The sequence below is a fragment of the Ciona intestinalis genome, chromosome 1, assembly GCF_000224145.3.
Source record: "Ciona intestinalis chromosome 1, KH, whole genome shotgun sequence".
Taxonomy (NCBI): domain Eukaryota; kingdom Metazoa; phylum Chordata; class Ascidiacea; order Phlebobranchia; family Cionidae; genus Ciona; species Ciona intestinalis.
Genome location: NC_020166.2, coordinates 241,350 through 260,417, shown reverse-complemented (window position 1 = coordinate 260,417; position 19,068 = coordinate 241,350). Strand labels below are relative to the sequence as shown.

Here is a 19,068-nt window from a genome sequence, read left to right as displayed (position 1 = left end):
TAACATACTTGTGCACACCCGTGTTATAACGACTGTCGTTTTCCGGCCACGCGAGGATAAAGTAAGTTTCATTCATTCATTCAGGTTCAAAACAACGGAAAGAACTCTGGTGACTTAGCTATACAGCTAATGAGTTAGTAGCCAGTATTCAAATTGCAAACAACATAACCCGGAAGTAAGCACACATCAGCAATACCACGCTGCATATATAGTAGGGTGTGGGAAGAAGGGACACCTTTAGCACATGATATCCAGATATCCTGATCGTGTTTTAAACAATTAACAACGGTCTATGGGAGTCGTGAGGATACGGTTTCATATTTCTTTAAAAGTTCTTTGTTTACTACCGAATGCGACGAGAAAATAGAGTTAAAAAGTGTCCCATCTTTCCTCATCCTACTGTACAGTGTTTGTCATTACGAGCAGCATTTCGATCAGCGCTTTTTCACAGTGGTCAGCGTGTTTACCTAAAGCCCAGTAATGTATGCGGGTTCGAGGCTTGACGCTGATCCCATTGTGGGCGCAATTGTTCCAAACCAGTGCACACTTCTGGGTTTTTGTCAGCCATACATTAAAAACATAAAAAACTCCCCGAAAAAATCCCATGATCATCTCAACTTATAAGCGGTAATTCGTAGTAAAGTGGTAACTTGTAAGCGGGCAGGATATGTATGAAACAGAACGCCTGCGTTATAACGACTGTCGTTGCCCCGCCATGCGAGGATAAATAAGTTACATACGTGGTAACTTGTAAGCGGGCACGAGGTGTATGAAACAGAACGCATGCGTTATAACGACTGTCGTTGCCCCGCCATGCGAGGATAAATAAGTTACATATACGTGGTAACTCGCTGTAAGCGGGCACGAGGTGTATGAAACAGAACTCCCGTGTTATAACGACTGTCGTTGCCCTGCCATGCGAGGATAAATAAGTTACATACGTGGTAACTTGTAAGCGGGCACGAGGTGTATGAAACATAACGCCTGCGTTATAACGATTGTCGTTGCCCCGCCATGCGAGGATAAATAAGTTACATAGGTGGTAGCTCGTAAGCGGGCACGAGGTGTATCAACAGAACACCCGTTAAATAAATTACATTATTCATTCTGCTTACTTGCCAGTTCCTGTATGGTCTGTTGCCTTCATGTGTTCGCATGATTGGCGTAAACACGTTCATTTCCGCCCATCTTAATACAAGTTCCTCTGTGCGTACCATGCAAATAAGCGAGACGTATCCGCCGATATCAGAGTGGTGAATCCCCATGCCTGGTGAATAATATATTAGGGAGGGGTAAGATGGTACTATACTATATATACCCCCCACCCTATATATAGTAGGGTGAGGGAAAGTGGGACACCTTTTCATTCTATTTAAAGAATTATAAAACCGTATTCTCACCGCCTCACGATACCAATAGACCGTTGTTAATTTTTTAAAACACGATCAGGATATTTGTATATTATGTGCTAAAGGTGTCCCATCTTCTCCCATCCTACCATATATCTGGATCAGCAAAAACGAGAAACCATAAAATTGGAACGAAAAGTTTAATATACATTCCCGACCACCCGGATTTAAGTTTGAACTCTGGATCAAACGAACCGCACAGGGAAAGCCATGAAAGAGACTTACCGGACATCCCAAGTGACAGCGCTGCTGGTATAACGGACGCCAAACCGTCAGCGTAAGAAAAGTCGACGTTTTGATCACCTGCCCATGACGTCATTGTATGACCGGGTGACCTGCCAAAGCCTGGAACAATTTAATAAATATTTTATTAAAGTTTTTTTTTGCTTATTTGGTATAATTTTAATAAATATTTCATTAAAGTTTTTAGTTTTGTGATATTTTAATAAAAAGATGGACACCATTACCACATAACATCCCAGGTTTCCTAATCGTGTTTTAACAATTAACAATCTCTTTTAGAGTCGTGACGGTTTGTTTTACAACGCAGCCATAATAGTTTGTTGTAGGGTGGGGAAACACGGGACACCTTTAGCAAATAATATCCGAATATCCTGATCGTGTTTTAAACAATTAACAACGCACTTTTAAAGTCGTGAGAATGAGGTTTAATAATTCTTTAAATACTTTTGTTAACTACAAAATGGGACAAGAAAAGAGAGTAAAATGAAAACATGTCCCATCTTATACCCTAACCCATTAAAGTAAACGACGTTTAATTTCTTCTAAATTGTCACTGCTTCTTATGTTATGTTATGCACAAGAAATTGCCTGATATTTCTGGTTTAAAAACTACACTAAGCTGATGTTAAAAATATTAATGGTCAAAATTGTGTTTTTAGCGTTGCGTGGTTTAGTTGTTATGTATTGGCAGCCATAAAGTTACATACGTGGTAACTTGTAAGCTGACACGAGGTGTATGAAACAGAACATCCGTGTTATAACGATTGTCGTTGCCCCGCCATGTGAGGATAAATAAGTTACATACGTGGTAACTTGTAAGCTGACACGAGGTGTATGAAACAGAACATCCGTGTTATAACGATTGTCGTTGCCCCGCCATGCGAGGATAAACAAGTTACATACATGGTAACTTGTAAGCTGACACGAGGTGTATGAAACAGAACATCCGTGTTATAACGACTGTCGTTGCCCCGCCATGCGAGGATAAATAAGTTACATACGTGGTAACTTGTAAGCTGACACGAGGTGTATGAAACAAAACACCCGTGTTGTAACATATGTCATTACCAGCCATGTGAGGATAAATAAGTTACATACTGGTAACTTGTAAGCGGGCAAAAAGTGTATGAAACAGAACACCCGTGTTATAACGACTGTCATTGCCTCGCCATGCAACGATAACCAAGCTACATTCACTCAATATCCCACCCACCTGACCGCATGAAAACAAACGTATCATTCATCTTTCCTTCCTCCTCCACAGCCTCCTTATTCAACCTTGCCCACATCTCTGAGTATAAGTTATGCATCTCCACAGCATGCGTGCCGTCAAAGTACATCGTGTCATCCACGGGTAAATATTCGCCGCCAAAATCAGCCATCCATCCAGCGAACCCGAACGATAACATATCCTTATAAAGAAAATACAAATTTACTTTTATTGTCAAAGTTTGCAATTTATAATAGTTCCCAGCAGAGTTAGTATATAGTAGGATGGGGGAAGATGGGACACCTTTTTATTCTATTTTCTCGTCCCATTTTGTAGTAAACAAAACACATTCAAAGGATTTTTAAATCGTATCCTCATGACTACTATATAGGCCATTGTTTTAAACATGTTCAGGGTATTTGGATTTCATAGACGGGCCCCATCTTCCCCCACACTACTAAATATAAATAAATAAATAAATAAATAAAGTCGACCACCCAGCAAACTACAACATATCCTTGTGAAGAAAATGCAAAATAAATTCTCGTGGCCAAGTTAAAATAATACAATCCACAAATTAGTGTCGACTCTAGGTTGGCCTATATACGTCATACGAAATTGGAACGGGCAAACATTATAGCTAAGGGACTATAGTTAAATGGCTGCCTTCAAAACTTACAGTTCACATATAGTAAGGTGGGAGAGATGGGACACCTTTTCATTCTATTTTTTGTCCCTTTTGGTATTAAACAAAGAACATTCAAAGAATTATAAAACCATATCCTGACAACTCCCATAGACCGTTGCTATTTGTTTAAAACACGATCAGGATTTTTGGATATTATGTGCTAAAGTTGTCCCATCTTTCCCTATCCTACTATATTGGTATTGGCCAGATATTTTTACATATAGGTATATAGGTTTGCTTAACCGTGTGGGCATTTACTGACATAGATACGTTTTTTATGAAGCAAATTAAACGTGTTTAAGAAGTTTACAATATAATCGGTAAAAAATCATTTTTTTTTATTAATTTAGTGCTAAAACAATCCAAATTATGAACAATTGCATATATTTAACAGCCGATTTTGCAAAACAGTGATCTAACAACCGCTACATAAGTTACTTTAAACGAATACCTTTGGTATGCTATATAGTAGAGTGGGATAAGATGGGACACCTTTAGCACATAATACCCAAATATCCTGATCGTGTTTAAACAATAAACAACGGTCTATGGAAGTCTAGAGGATACAGTTTTATAATTCTTTGAATGTTCTTTGTTCGCTACCAATTGTGACGAGAAAGTAGAATGATAAGGTGTCCCATCTTACCCCACACTACTATATACAAGCTTTTATAGCAATTCTTAAATGTAGTATTAAATCATGTTGAAATCAAACCATTACCTTGACAACTTGCTTGTACCATTCAAAAGCATTTGGGTTGGTCAAATCAATTGTTCCGCAAAACATCTCGCCGAAGTCTACGAGCTGCGTTTTGCCTAGATTTTATATCGTGTGTTACGTTTTTACTAAAATAAAATGTCAGAAAATATTTGGTAATCAAGTCGCATACGTGGTAACTTATAAGCGGGCAAGGGGGGGGGGGAGGTTTATACTGAAAAATGTTTATATTGAAAAATTAAAATGTCAGAAAATATTCATTTTAGTTACATACATGGTAACTCATAAGCGGTCACGAAAGGTGTATGAAACAGAACACCTGTGTTATAACGACTGTCGTTTCCCACCATGCGAGGATAAATAAGTTACATACGTGGTAACTCGTAAGCGGGCACGAGGTGTATGAAACAGAACACCCGTGTTATAACGACTGTCATTGCCCCGCCATGCGAGGATAAACAAGTTACATTCATCCATTCATTACATTTCCTACTTAACCATTACAAATCGGTGTTATGTTTAAAGACTTCGAATTAATCACCTGTCGATTTGCTTTTGATAAGATTTTGAAATAAATACAATGTATGTCTATCCACGAATCGCTATATGTTTTTACTCCGTTTAAAACATTTACCTGTCGATTTGCTTTTGATAAAATAACCGTTGTTGTCAGCTTCTTGAAACATTTCGCTACCGTTGATCACGTGAGGGTTGATATAGGAAAGAAACCGAACGTTGTATTCGTCACGAAATTTCTGTATAAGTCAGATATATTGGTGTAAGTCAGATACAGGATAAAGTAGGGTGGGGAAAGATGGGACACCTTGAGCACATAATATAGTTGGGTGGGGGAAGATAGGTCACTTTTAGCAAATAATATCCAAATATCCTGATCGTGTTTTAAACAATTAACAACGGTCTATGGGAGTCGTTAGGATACGGTTTTATAAATTCTTTTTCTTTTTTACCAACAAATGGAATGAGAAAAGAGAATGAAAACATGCGTCCCATCTTCTCCCACCACACACAAATATCTCAATTAAAATGAAAGATATTCGTCAAAAATTTGACACGAATCAGTGCGGGCACGCTTTGGATGTATATTGGTTGAAGCTTATGCCAAAACGTCCAATAAGTGCCAGTTATATTTCTCATAGGTATTATTATTATTAAGATATCTGTATATATTGACAGATATCACACGACGGTGTCCAAGCTGGTGTCAAAAATTCAATTTAAATCAGCAATATTTATGATTTAAATTTCATATACAATGTCTTTGGGGAAAATATATGTTAGTTGCTGACGTATTCTTTTCCAAGAATAAACTCTTCCAAGAAATACTACAATAAAGTTCAGAGGGGGAAGATGGGATACCTTTTCATTTTATTTTCTCGTCAAATTTAATAGTAAACAAAAAAGGAACGTGAAAGATTTATGAAACCGCATCCCCACGACTCCCATAGACTGTTGTTACTTGTTTAAAACACGATCAAGATATTTGGATATTATGTGCTAAATGTGTCCCATCTTGCCCCACCCACCCTCATATGACACATTTATTGTACAGAATAAACGCAAACGTCTTGTACCGTATATGTGATGCTTTCTATTTGCGACTTTACGTTTACGTTGCTACAGCATTAAAACCCATTGTAGAAGAACATTAAGGTTTTTAACACATAGTACTGCGAGATACGATGGAATACCGTTATCACAAAAATCCCATATTTCACGCTCGAGTGGGTCTAAAAGTTTGTCGAATTAAAACCATGTTTTCATTCTAATTTTTCGCATAATTTGATTATAAACAAAATGTATAGTTATATAACCGTATCCTTACGACTGTAGAAAACGTTTCCAATCCCGAAAACCCAAACATAAAATACGGGATATTATGTGCTAAAGATGTTCCGTCTTATATTTTTGGGTTCAAGGCTCGACGCTGCTACCATTGTGGGTGTATGTGTTCTTGGGCACTTAACGGCAATTGCTCCAACCTAGTGGTCACTAATGGGTTGTCTAAATTATCAGCCATACAGAAAAAAAATCTAAAAAAAATAATTACCCACAAAGTAAAATACACGGTAACTCGTAAGCTGGCACGAGGTGTTTAACCCGTGTAATAACGACAGTCGTTTTCCTGCCACGCGAGGATAAAGTAAGTTACATTCATTCATACCCCACAGTACAACATCAACCAATTAATAATAATCGAGCATTTTACTATCGATAATATATTTACCTACATCAACCCTACCTTAATATGACGTTTAAGATCCGGATAAAACTCAGGATTCCATCTCCAGTTCCAGTAAACGCGTTTCCCTAATGACGTCATTAATTTTCCCGACCAGTCCTGGATCCAAACAGCGCTGATGTCAACGCCTTGTTTCCTTAACGAGTTGTGTATTGAAATAACCTGTTAGAAAGTAATTGTTGTAGTAGGGTTGAATGAATGTAACTTATTTATCCTCGTATAACTGGGAACTACAGTTGTTATAGCACGGGTGTTCTGTTTATACACCTCGTGCCTGTTTACAAGTTACCACATATGTAACTTGTTTATCCTCGCATGGCGGGGCAACGCCAGTCGTTATAACACGAGTGTTCTGTTTCCTACACCTCGTGCCCGCTTACGAGTTACCACGTATGTCACTTATTTATCCTCGCATGGCCATAACACAGGTGTTCTGTTTCATACACCTTGTGCCCGCTTACGAGTTACCACGTATGTAACTTATTAATCTTCGCATGGCGGGGCAACGACAGTCGTTATAACACGGGTGTTCTGTTTCATGCACCTTGTGCCCGCTTACAAGTTACCACGTATGTAACTTATTTATCCTGCTGGCATGGCGGGGAAACGACAGTAGTTACAACGCGGATTTAATTATCATACACCTCGTGCCCGCTTACAATCACAATAAAGAGATATGATTGTACTGATCAAAAATATTCTAAGGCGTATAAATACGGTTTATTTTTACCCGGTCTGATCCCCCTTGAAGTCCAATCACCGCCCCGTTGTTCAACCACTTCGGTGGAGCAGGTTGTCGACCAAAGAATGACGTAAGTTTCCCAACTAAATCCTCCCATGTAGATGCAGTGCCCATGTGTATGACCATTTGGGAGACATTTTCCCAAAGTTCTAACTCATGATATCCAGAAGCACTGAGTGGTATTAATTGTTGTATTAGTTACACGATATGCTCACCTAAAATAAATATACCTATAAAGTACAATCTTAGGTAATAGATTATTATAGTAGGGTGGGGTAAGATGGTAAAAATTTTCATTCGGTTTTCTCGTTCCATTTGGTATTGAACAAAGAACATTCAAAGAATTATAAAACTATATCCTCACGACTTCCATAATCCTCAAAAGTAGGGTGGGGTAAAAGGGTAAGTGCTTTCAATCTCTTTTCTAAGAAAAACATTTACAGAATTATAACCGTATCACCACGACTCTAAATTACCGTTACTGTTTTTTGTTAAAACACGATCAGGAAATATGGGTTTTGGTGCTAACAGTGTCCCATCTTACCCACAGTATTAAAGGCGAAGCGGAAAGCGTCCCGACCGCAAATATTGTGACGCACGTCCCGGCTCAAAGGAAATTTCCTATGCGGTAATACACATTATATTTTATATGGCTGTATTGGTCGGCAAATGTATATCGCGGATACATCAACATAAACACAGGCGTTTGCGCAGATTTTTATCTCGGAAAACGGAAATGACATTGAACTGCTGTCATTCATTTTCAATTACATGCAAATGCATACGTATATAGTACAAAGCAATTGCTGCAAAAACGCAAATTATAGCTGTAGAGTGTAGAAGATAGGTATAAAAGCCAGAAAGTGAATGCCTTGTAGAAATAGTTATACAGCAGGGATGGAGAAGGTGGGACATTTTTTCCATTTTAGTTTCTAACCGAACCCCCACAACTCACATAGACCGTTGTTAAAGGGGCATACCAACAAAAAAAAATACAAAACTTGTGTATTGATAGCAAATTTTAAAACACAAAACAGCTTTTGAAAAAAAATAATTTTAAAACCGCAAATTCTTTAGGTTACATTTGAGCATATCTATCCATACACAAATTTCCATTTTTCGTTGGTATGCCCCTTTAACTGTTCAAAGGATTTTTGGATATTATGCGCTAAAGGTTTCCCATCTTTCCCCATACTGTAGCAGCCAGTAAATGCCTCTCTGTTCAGTGCTAATAAATATAATATCTACCTAAAGTCCAACACGCAGTAAGCTGAATACTCCAAGTGAGCGTAATAAAGTTTGTCTGATACAAAAGTCGCTTGCGGCCAGTATGTGGTATGGTAGTCGCCTCCAGCATTGCGAATTAAATCTGCAAGAACAGGTAACATTATAGTAGGCGGGGTAGGGAAAGATGGGACACCTTTTCATTGTATTTTCTCGTCCAATTTGGTAGTATACAAAGAACATTCAAAGAATTATAAAACCATTTCTACCCATATACAAATTATCATTTTAATTAGTATGCCTTCCATGCCTTTATGAAACGCAACATACTGCCTTGAAATATAATGTCAACTTACCCGCTAACTTAGTAATGATCGTGCTCTTGTTTCTACCGACGCCTTGCTCCCTTGTCCAAATTGGATATCGGTAACCACGCATATTGAAATGACTGAACTGTTCCCCTCCTGCTTAACACAAAATAAACGGAGATGTATTTTAATCTAGCATGTGATAGGGTGCGGTAAGATGGGATCTTTTTATTTTAACAATTATTTTAATGTATAATAGGGTTTTTATTCTCTTTTCTTGCCCTATTTGGTAGTAAACCAAGAATATTTTATTATTTTATATAACCGTATTTTCACGACTCTAAAAGAGTGTTATTATTTGTTAAAAAACACAGGAAATATCGGTTTTAGATGCTTACGCTATCCCATCTTACCCCACAGCACTATTGGTTGTTAAATCCTATATTAGTTTGAGTATAATACAAACTCATTTGTGTGAATACCATCTTACCCCACAGTAATCTACTTATATATACATACACACACACAGTAATACACGTATACCTCCATATACATGCTCGTCTGCATCGGCAGTTATTTTTAACCACAGTCGATTCAATGTCCCATGTACATTGGTGATTCGAATCGTGTTTTGTCCAGTACTGGCAGACGAGAATTGTAGAGTTACCTATTGCAATACCTCCATTGTTATCTTCAAGACTTCATATATAGCAGGGTGGGGAAAGTGGGACACGTTTTTATTCCTCGCATGGCGGGGCAACAAAAGTCGTTATAACACAGGTATTCTGCTTCATACACCTCGTGCCCGCTTACGAGTTACTATGTATGTACCTTATTTATCCTCGCATGTCGGGGCAACCACAGTCGTTATAACACGGGTGTTCTGTTACATACACCTCGTGCCCGCTTACGAGTTACCACGTATGTAACTTTTTAGATATTGTTTTGTATGGCTGACAATTTAGACAACCCATTAGTGACCAGCACTATAAACAACACATACAAATACCAGCACAGTATAAGTTAAAGCAATATATTACACGAACCTGAATGCTGTTACTGTGATCTGCAAATGTGATTTCCAAGACGTTATCGCCAAGATCGTCATTCACTCGGTAGTCAGTTAAAGAGATTCGTTCAGATATATGATCGCTTATGTCGAAGTCTCCGAATTTTTCTTTGTACCTGAAGAGGATTAAAGTTAAGTATTTTGTTTTATAGTTACTGTGACAGTGTATAGAAGGGTGGGGGGAAGATGGGACACCTTTAGCACGTAATATCCAAATATCCTGATCGTGTTTTAAACAATTAACAACGGTCTATGGGAGTCGTGAGGATACGGTTTTATAATTCTTTGAATGTTCATTGTTTACTACCAAATGGGACGAGAAAATAGAATAAAATGATGTCCTATTTTCCCCACTCTACTATAATATGTATATAAGTTACCATAAAAACCCTTTGGACTTAAGGTGTTGCGTAGACCAATAACACTCAGGGTGCATTTTCTATTGTAGTTATAACATACATAATGTGTGGCTTTAGGCGTATGACTGTACATGCCACAAGTGAATTACTCACTTAGCGATGCCGTTGCCCACTTCCACTGCTGGAAGATCCCTCGTGTGCCTTAGAACCAATCTGCGGTCCAGGAAAATTTCTGCACAAGAAAGCATAAACAAAACGGAAACATCGGTTTTCATTCATAGCCTTTAGCGGTGTGAACCATTAGATCGCACTATAATGCGAGATACTGAAACAATGCGTGTATAAAATGTTTCTATGCCGCATACCGGTCGCTTTGTTTACAAAACATAGGTTTTTGCAGTGAGTCGTAAAATTTCTAAGATCTAACTCTTCGAATGGGAAACGATATATAAGCTCTCCATCATTCGATGTGTTTGACATGTTATCTAATCTAACTTCCTTTCATGCTAACTAAATCTGAATTCCGAGTAAAGGGTAGACTGGTCAGTGCAGTATATGGTTAAGAAACGATATATGAACATTAAAAGTATATGGAGCGTGGCAGCAACTACGAAAGTTGAATATCTGCTGTGTTTAGCTTGTACTGGTATATAGTTATATGACATAGAATATAGTATATAGTATAAACTAAAGAAGAACCAGGAAAAGCTCACGCAAAGGAAAAGCTGCATGTATAGGGCGTGTAAGATGGGACACGTTTTCTATCTATTTTCTTGTCACATTTATAGTAGTAAACAAAGAATATTCAAAGAATTATAAAACTGTATCGTCACGGCTCCCATAGACCGTTGTTAAATGTTTAAAACAGGGTCAGGATATTTGGATATTATGTGCTAAAGGTGTCCCGTCTTACCCCACAGTACTATATAGACTTACCGAGCGTTCGCAGTGAGTTAGTGAAGGTAAATTCAGCGTCGACAAAAGTTGCAAATAGCAAGAATATTGCGAAAATCCCACCAACGCCCATTGTCCTGTTATAAGGTTCTGTCTATATACTGCAAGTTATCCTTCTCTGCTGTGATAAGCCTTGCACCTAGCAGTGATGGAACCAGGTTAGAAACGAGCAACACAGAACAAATATTAGGATAAGAAACTTATGTTTGCATTTGGTTCTGAACCTTAAAAACTTTGATCAAAAATAATTTGCTCGTTAACCGCAAATAGGTCTCGAATATCTGTCATCTGCAGACGCTTAATATTAGGACTAAAATATAGCGGTTTTAACAGATAGGCTTATAGCGTAGCCACAAAACTGCTTATACAGTTTGTGTATCGTCTTACGTAATTCATTAATAGCAGCAACCGGTGGCGCAACGGGCTTCTCATTAATCATTGAATATTCGGCGTATGCTTATTCTACATGGTTTATTTAATATTGGATTTACTGTGTAATGGTTAATATTTACCACTTACAAGGTATTTAGCACGTTTTTTACTTTATGTCCGAGATTTTACCGCGTACGTTAAACTTGATCAATATATAGTAGGATGGGGGAAGATTGGACAGTTTTTTATTCTATTGTCCCGTCCTATTTGGTAGTAAACAAAGAACATTTAAAGAATTATAAAACCGAACCCTCACGACTCCCATGGACCGTTTTTGATTGTTAAAAAACAAGAGAAGAATATTTAGATAATATGGGCAAAAGGTGTCCCATCTTACCCCACCCTACTGTACATGAAATTCAACGCCTCAGTTAAACTTGACCTATATGTTTGTAATGGCGGTACGAGCTTGGTGTAACCTTGAATCATTTCATAATTGATCTAAAATCTTATCTTAGTGAATAAATTTTTGTTTTAAACTCCGAAGTTCTTAATGTTGAAACGCTAAAATGTGATAGTATTTTATAAAACGGGATTTCGTCAGAAACCATAAGTTCTAAACCTTATCTAACGGTTTATTTAACAGTTTTAGGTCACTTCACGTTAAACCGTACAAAGCTTTAAACATCCCTTTTCATTATCTTTTGCTGCTGAATTACAGTAAACAAATAAGTTGCCTAAATCAAACGCGCGTTGCAAGTTAGAAAAAGGTCACAGGAAAGCTTACAATCATATTTGAAACAAAACTCCGTCCATTGTCTTCTTATTTTGTGTCTTCGAAAACATTCTTAATAACAAAGGCCCTTTTTGCATAAAACGTCGTAGTTTCAATAAAAGAGACGTTGTTTTGCTTTGAGCAAAAAGCAAACAAATTATATTTGATTTGGTTTCTCTTATACTGCTTATTTGTTGTCTATATTAGAACAGTGTAAACAAGCACTGCTTTAACTTTAAGTAGTATTTGTTTACAGTTTACGTGCTTAATTGTCAGAATATTAACCCTATTTTCAAGTGTGTATAACGTTACGACTTTTTCGTACGCAAACCGGTTTGAATAATACTTGCGTCCAAATGCTATTTCTTCGTTAAGTTAGAATGAGCGAAAGGGAAAACTTCATAATTATGGCGTGAATGAAAGAGACAGTAAGTTAGGGCTGTGTGAGAAAGCTATTGCGTGTTTTAGCTTCGATACATGAGCTCTTGTCCTGGCCATCACAGCCCATTTACTGCCGTTCCTATCTCATAGCTTACGCAGCAGGCTTTAGTTATACAGCATATAGAAGGGTGGAGGAAGATGGGACAACTTTTTATGCTATTTTTTTCCCATTTGGTAGAAAATAAAGAACATTCAAAGAATTATAAAACCGTATCCTCACGACTCCCATAGACCGTTGTTAATTGTTTAAAACACGATCAGGATATTTGGGTATTGTGTTCGAAACATGTTCAATCTTACCCCACCCTACTATATAGTCAGTGCCTAATATAAACTTAAGATCCTATTTTAGGGTTTTGCTAGTTAGTACGGCCGCCACAAGCCGTCTGTCGTCGCCACTATGAACCATGACAGCGCGTTTGACCTGTCTGTGGTCACCATAGCAACACAGAGCCAGTGCCACATCATAGGCAATGAAAGATAGAGTTACCCTTTGCTTTGGGATAGAACGTCTCTAATCCCGGCGGGGAACAAATATTGAATCTTATGTGACTTATAAGTTCGACACGCCGGCTGAAATGAGAATAGTCTAGCTGCGCCTGCGTAATAAACTAGTCGCCTAAAACTATAGTAATGTGGGGTAAGATGAGACACCTTTAGCACATAATATCCAAATATCCTGATCGTCTTTTAAGCAATTACCAACGGTCTATGGGAGTCGTGAGGATACGGTTTTATAATTCTTCTAATGTTCTTTGTTCGCTACCAAATGGGATGGAAAAATGGATTAAAAAGGTGTCCCATCTTTCCCACCCTACTATATACTGAAATCGATGCAAAGTAACTTGTGTGAGTTTCACGACCGGATTTGACAGTGGCGCTTCAAACCTCGAACGCAGCGTGAGAACATTTGAAAGCAGGTCGCCGCGCGTTCGGTGGAGTCGCGTTTTAACAGCAGTCGTTACAATTGATCTATCAAATCCTAAGAGATTTTGGCAAATGCGGCAATTTCTAAAAGTGTTAGCAACTTAGCGCTTTGAGAATGTGACTGCATATCCACGTGATAGCAAGTGTGATCACATGCTAGTTCGACACATGAGTTATAGACAGCGAGAATTATGTAAAAAAAGTCAAGTCTCATATATTCTGCGCAGATTGATCCGGTCGGGTCATTTACTTTGACAGTGGAAGTGGTCCTATTACGTCATACAGCTCATCAAGGCAGTTATTTCGTCATAGGATACATTGTAACGCAATAATGGGACTTCCGCAGCAGTATTGTGACGTATTGTACCCATATAAGTTTGATGAAGAATTTCTTGCTACAAGTAACATAGCGTATCTTGATGGCAGTGGGTTGCAATTAATATTACGCAAGGCATGTTTACCACTATAATGGCATCATCATCAGCGTGTGCGGGAATTGTTTATCGGGCTTTTCGTTTCCCACGTATTTACAACGAACCGCGGAATTACATGCTAAATATATTTGAATAATGCCAGTGTCGAAATAGGTAGACAAACAGTTGCAAACAGTTTAAATTAGTGGCTTGCTTAGATGTTGTTTTACTTGTAAAACTTAACTAGATATATTTCAACATGGTAGTTGTACAAGCGGCAGTAAAATTATATATATAATATATAATTCAACGTGAGTTATGTTACGAAAATATGGGTAGTGCTTGAATAAGCGAATGCAACTTGCTTTATCCTCGCATGGCGGGGCAACGACAATCGTTATAACACTGGTGTTCTGTTTCATACACCTCGTGCCCGCTTACAAGTTACCACGTATGTAACTTTGTGGTTGATTGTTTTGTATTGCTGACAATTTAGATAACCCATTATTAATATTTAAATAAATGCGGTCAGCAATATGCAGGTTGGTATTTTGTTTATCAAATGTTTTGCATCCGATTCGGTTATTTTTGTACATGCGTTGCGGTATTTTAAAAACGCCCGCGCCTTCTGTGCCGTATTTCCGCTTGCCTGCTCACTGTTGTTGCCCACAGTGGTTACAATGAGCGCCGAATGCTTAGCTTTGTCATACAGCTTGCTATGGAAGCATGGCTCGTTATATCATAGCACAGTTATATCTAAAACGTGGGCCGTTTCCGTTACCTGTACCCCACTGTAAAGATGCTACTTGTTTACGTCGCTATAGCAGTACAGTAACAGGCCATTGTATATGTAGGTCTATAGGCGTTAGTATATACACAGCTATCCACATATAAGAAAATGAGCAACGCACTTGGAGGTCGGATTTTCACTGAAGGGTCTGATGCCATCGGTAAGAATCGATTTTGTTTAAAATCTTTTACCGCGAACTTTTCCAGTGCGTTTCTAACTTGTTTGGATTGATTTGAACATTTAGTAGAGTGAGGTAGATTAGAAACTGTTTTATTTTATTTTCCCGCAGTTACTAAATATAGTAGGGTGGGGTAAGATGGGACATGTTGTTTTCATTCTATTTTCTCGTCCCATTCGGTATAAAACAATTTGTTTTAAAGAATTATAAAATCGTATCCTCCCATAGACCGTTGTTATTTGTTTAAAACACGATCAGGATATTTGGATATTATGTGCTAAAGGTGTCCTATCTTGCCCCACAACACTTTGTTTTTCAAAGAATTATAAAACCCTATCTTCACGACCCCCCATAGACTGTTGTTAATTGCATGTTTAAAACACGATCAGGATATTTGGATATTATGTGCTAAAGGTGTCCTATCTTGCCCCACAACACTTTGTTTTTCAAAGAATTATAAAACCGTATCTTCACGACCCCCCATAGACTGTTGTTAATTGTTTAAAAATGACCAGGACATTTGGACATTATGTGCTAAAGGTGTCCCATCCTACCCCACCCTACTGTAATAAAAAATACCATGTTATTTCACCATATACTGTGTTACAGGGTACGGGAGTTCCCAGGGCACCAACAATTCAGTAATTCAAGACTCTATCCTGTCGAATTACATCATAACACCGTGTCAGCAGGACAAAGCTGGTGCCGGTTCTTTCGAGGTGGTTGCGACAGTTGCTGGCGCTGGGATTGGCATTACTAATATCGTTGTAATAGCTGCTATATTATGGGGTGGCCGAAAACTTCACAAAGCAACATTTTTCTGCATTTGCAACTTAGCCGTTGCTGATATGTTGGCTGGCTTCTTGCTGTTATGGATATTCGGTTTACAAAAAGTAAGTGAGACTTTTTTACACTTTTCGAGATGATTTACCATAATATAGTAAAGTGGGGTAAGATGGAACATGTTTATTCTATTTTACCGTTATATTTGGCGGTAAAAAAGAATATTTACATGACTACGAAACCGCATTTCAACGACTCCCATAGACCGTTTTAATTGTTTAAAAAACGATCAGGAACTCTGGGTTTTATAGATGCTAAAAAATGGCCTCCGGATTTTTAATGCTGTAAACATTATTTGTTTAATTCCAAACGGGGCAATAGGAGACAATAAAACGTGTCCCACCATACCCCAGCCCATTCTACACGAAAACACGGCTGTATATATTGTTTATTGTTTATTGTTTGTTCCAAAAACAGTTATTTGCGGTGTATAATTTTCACTGGAATTTTAACACGTTGACTGGATACGCCGCCGTATTATTTAGAACATGATTTTTCACCGTGGGTGTTTATCTGGTACTTCCATGCATACCATACTCATCGTAAACATGTTTGCTGCCCATGAGTGAGTATACTGCTTTTCCCTGCGCACGCATGATTGCAACATATGTCAATATCCAGCTTGCAACAGCGGAAGTAATACGTCGCTTGCTGTAATAGATGTTTAAAAACAAAACTAGTAAACTACAAGACATACATAATCACACACGGCCCCAAAACGCAAAAGAAATAATTAGGCAGAGAACTTGAGAACTAAGGAATGCGATATCAGGTCCAGAATTTATCTTAAAAATAACATAGAGCACGAAACAAATCAAAGAGATGGGACACCCTCAGCACATAATATCCAAATATCCTGATCGCGTTTTAAACAATTAACAACGGTCCATAAGAGTCGTGAGAATGCGGTTTTATAATTCTTTAAATGTTCTTTGTTTACTACCAAATGAGACAAGCAAATAGGATAAAAAGGTGTCCCATCTTCCCCCACCCCACTATATGAATCCGAAATGTATTAACCATAGCATTTTTCTTTTTTAAAATAGTTACTCAATAAGATGTTTTTCTCGGTAGGCTAGTAATATGCATTTTACTTCAATAGATTTTGCTGCCGTTTCGGACTCCCCAGTCTGAGTTGGTACAGAAAAGCATTTGGACGATGACCGTGTGGTCATCCATGTTAAGTCAACTTGTCATCGCAATAGACAGGTACTGTTACGTCACAAAAGGTTCCCCTGGCGACGGTGGGATATCAAGAAGTACAAGAAAAAGTGACATTTGGGGAAACCGAAAGAGAAAACGGTAAACTGAACAATTAAATTCATTTTTACTCAAAAATATTTAATACTCGGGGGGCAAAGCGGATTTTTAAAGTGATAAACTGTTTAAATGCCTTTTCACTCCAAAAATATAATGTGGTAAGGTAAGATGGGACATCTTTTCATTCCATTTTCTCGTCCCATTTTGTAGTGAACAAAGAACATTCAAATAATTATTAAACCGTATCCTCACGACTCCCATAGACCGTTGTTAACTGTTAAAAAAAACGATTAGGATATTTATATTATGTGCTAAAGGTGTCCCGTCTTCCCCCACTCTACTATATTTGATATTCGGAGGGGCAAAGTGATTTTTATTTCACGCACTTTATCTTGTCCCCGTGGAGCATTGCGGTGCCTCAGTCTGGCTTTTGCGGCTTATTTGTGTGTGATGATTCACATTTGTTCATTGCGAAAACGTTTTCCATCTCGCAACGGGGACGCCATTAAATAAAATGAGTCAAATGTGGTCCCTGGTCGAAAGCCGATCTTATGTAAAGCCGAATATAACGTGTTGCAGTGCTACCACTGGGGGCGTTTGTGTATTGGGCAAGACACTTAACGACAGTTGCTCCAACCCAGTCAATAATGGCTTGTCCGAATTATCGACCTTTACTTAAAAAAATAAAAAAATGGCCTCTATAACGTAATCATCCACAAAGTTACATACATGGTAGCCTGTAAGCGGGCATGAGGTGTATGAAACAGAACACCCATGTTATAACGACTGTCGTTGTCCCGCCATGCGAGGATGAATAAGTTACATACGTGTCATTTTCAGAACACACGAGGATAAAGCAAGTTACATTCATTCATTTAATATAACATTTACATTATACCACAGGTTAATTAAAGCCGGGATAGGACTGACATGGCTCGTCCCTATAGTGACGTATGCACTTCCCGTGGCAACCGCATGGAACTGCGTTGACTCCTGTTTTTGTGTGATACCTTCAAACAGCACGTCAGATGTGTTTTACATGGTGTGTGAACCGGTACAAACATGCTCGCAGGTAAGTTCGTCGTACAAAATGCAAATCGTAAATCCATGCATGACAAAGTATCCCTGAACACTTAGTTTTCCTAATACTTATAAAAGTTTGGGGTAAGATGGGACACCTTGAGCACTTAATATCTAAATGTCCTGATCGTGTTTTAACAATTAACAACGGTCTATGGAAGTCGTGATGATACGGTTTTATAATTCTTTAAATGTTCTTTGTTTACTATTAAGAGGGGAGAGAAAATATAATGAAAGTTGTCCCATCTTCCCCACCCTACTATATAACAACTTCTAAGCAACTGTCGGGTGCGAATACGAAAAATTGACAAAATGTCGTTTACGAAGCAATCCGTTTTGTCTTAACGAAAAATTGTTCATCAAATAAATCATAAAAAAATATTTTTGACCGTAAACACTTTTGGTCCTAATAAAATAAATCAAAAAATTTGATCACGAAAAACTTTTAGGTGAACCCGCCATTTGCGAAAAGCTCTGTCTTATTCATGGGTCTCACTCTGCTCACCATGCCTATTATACCTTGTGTGTTGTACGCCAAGATATATTGTTTCGTGAGGCGATCCAGCGAAAAACTGAAGCCAGTATACACCCCACCACTGGTAGCGAATAACGGGGGGACGGAAGACAACAGCAGGGTGGGACAAAGTGAAGCAAGCGTGACAGGTGAGGCAATGTAGTACTGTGGGGTAAGATGGAATACCGTTAGGGGTTAGCCCATAATATCTGTTATTTACTGTGGGGTACGATGAAACACACAATCCCATATTTCCTGATAGTGTTTTGAACAATTACCAACGCTATTTAG

At 38.2% G+C, this 19,068-nt stretch overlaps 2 protein-coding genes across 3 annotated transcripts in view; one reads left to right on the top strand and one right to left on the bottom strand.

Moving 5' to 3' along the window:
• The window catches only part of LOC101242701 (sulfoquinovosidase-like), a 24,268-nt gene that overhangs the window by 2,160 nt on the left and 3,040 nt on the right, over window positions 1-19,068 (bottom strand). For both annotated transcript variants that reach the window (XM_026837670.1, XM_004225436.4), the window contains exons 2-14: window positions 11,167-11,323; window positions 10,384-10,462; window positions 9,849-9,987; window positions 9,346-9,469; window positions 8,851-8,958; window positions 8,519-8,639; window positions 7,259-7,442; window positions 6,529-6,690; window positions 4,903-5,023; window positions 4,272-4,366; window positions 2,866-3,064; window positions 1,635-1,754; window positions 1,116-1,267 (exon numbers count right to left, since the gene is read on the bottom strand). In XM_026837670.1, coding sequence (XP_026693471.1) covers window positions 1,116-1,267; window positions 1,635-1,754; window positions 2,866-3,064; window positions 4,272-4,366; window positions 4,903-5,023; window positions 6,529-6,690; window positions 7,259-7,442; window positions 8,519-8,639; window positions 8,851-8,958; window positions 9,346-9,469; window positions 9,849-9,987; window positions 10,384-10,462; window positions 11,167-11,257 — 1,695 coding nt within the window. In that variant the 5' untranslated portion in view covers window positions 11,258-11,323. The remainder of the gene's footprint in view (window positions 1-1,115; window positions 1,268-1,634; window positions 1,755-2,865; window positions 3,065-4,271; window positions 4,367-4,902; window positions 5,024-6,528; window positions 6,691-7,258; window positions 7,443-8,518; window positions 8,640-8,850; window positions 8,959-9,345; window positions 9,470-9,848; window positions 9,988-10,383; window positions 10,463-11,166; window positions 11,324-19,068) is intronic.
• LOC104266820 overlaps window positions 14,593-19,068 on the top strand; it is a 7,036-nt gene continuing 2,560 nt past the window's right edge. Inside the window, exons 1-5 of the mRNA XM_009863949.3 lie at window positions 14,593-15,062; window positions 15,690-15,973; window positions 17,026-17,225; window positions 18,087-18,255; window positions 18,713-18,926. Coding sequence (XP_009862251.2) covers window positions 15,011-15,062; window positions 15,690-15,973; window positions 17,026-17,225; window positions 18,087-18,255; window positions 18,713-18,926 — 919 coding nt within the window. The 5' untranslated portion in view covers window positions 14,593-15,010. The remainder of the gene's footprint in view (window positions 15,063-15,689; window positions 15,974-17,025; window positions 17,226-18,086; window positions 18,256-18,712; window positions 18,927-19,068) is intronic.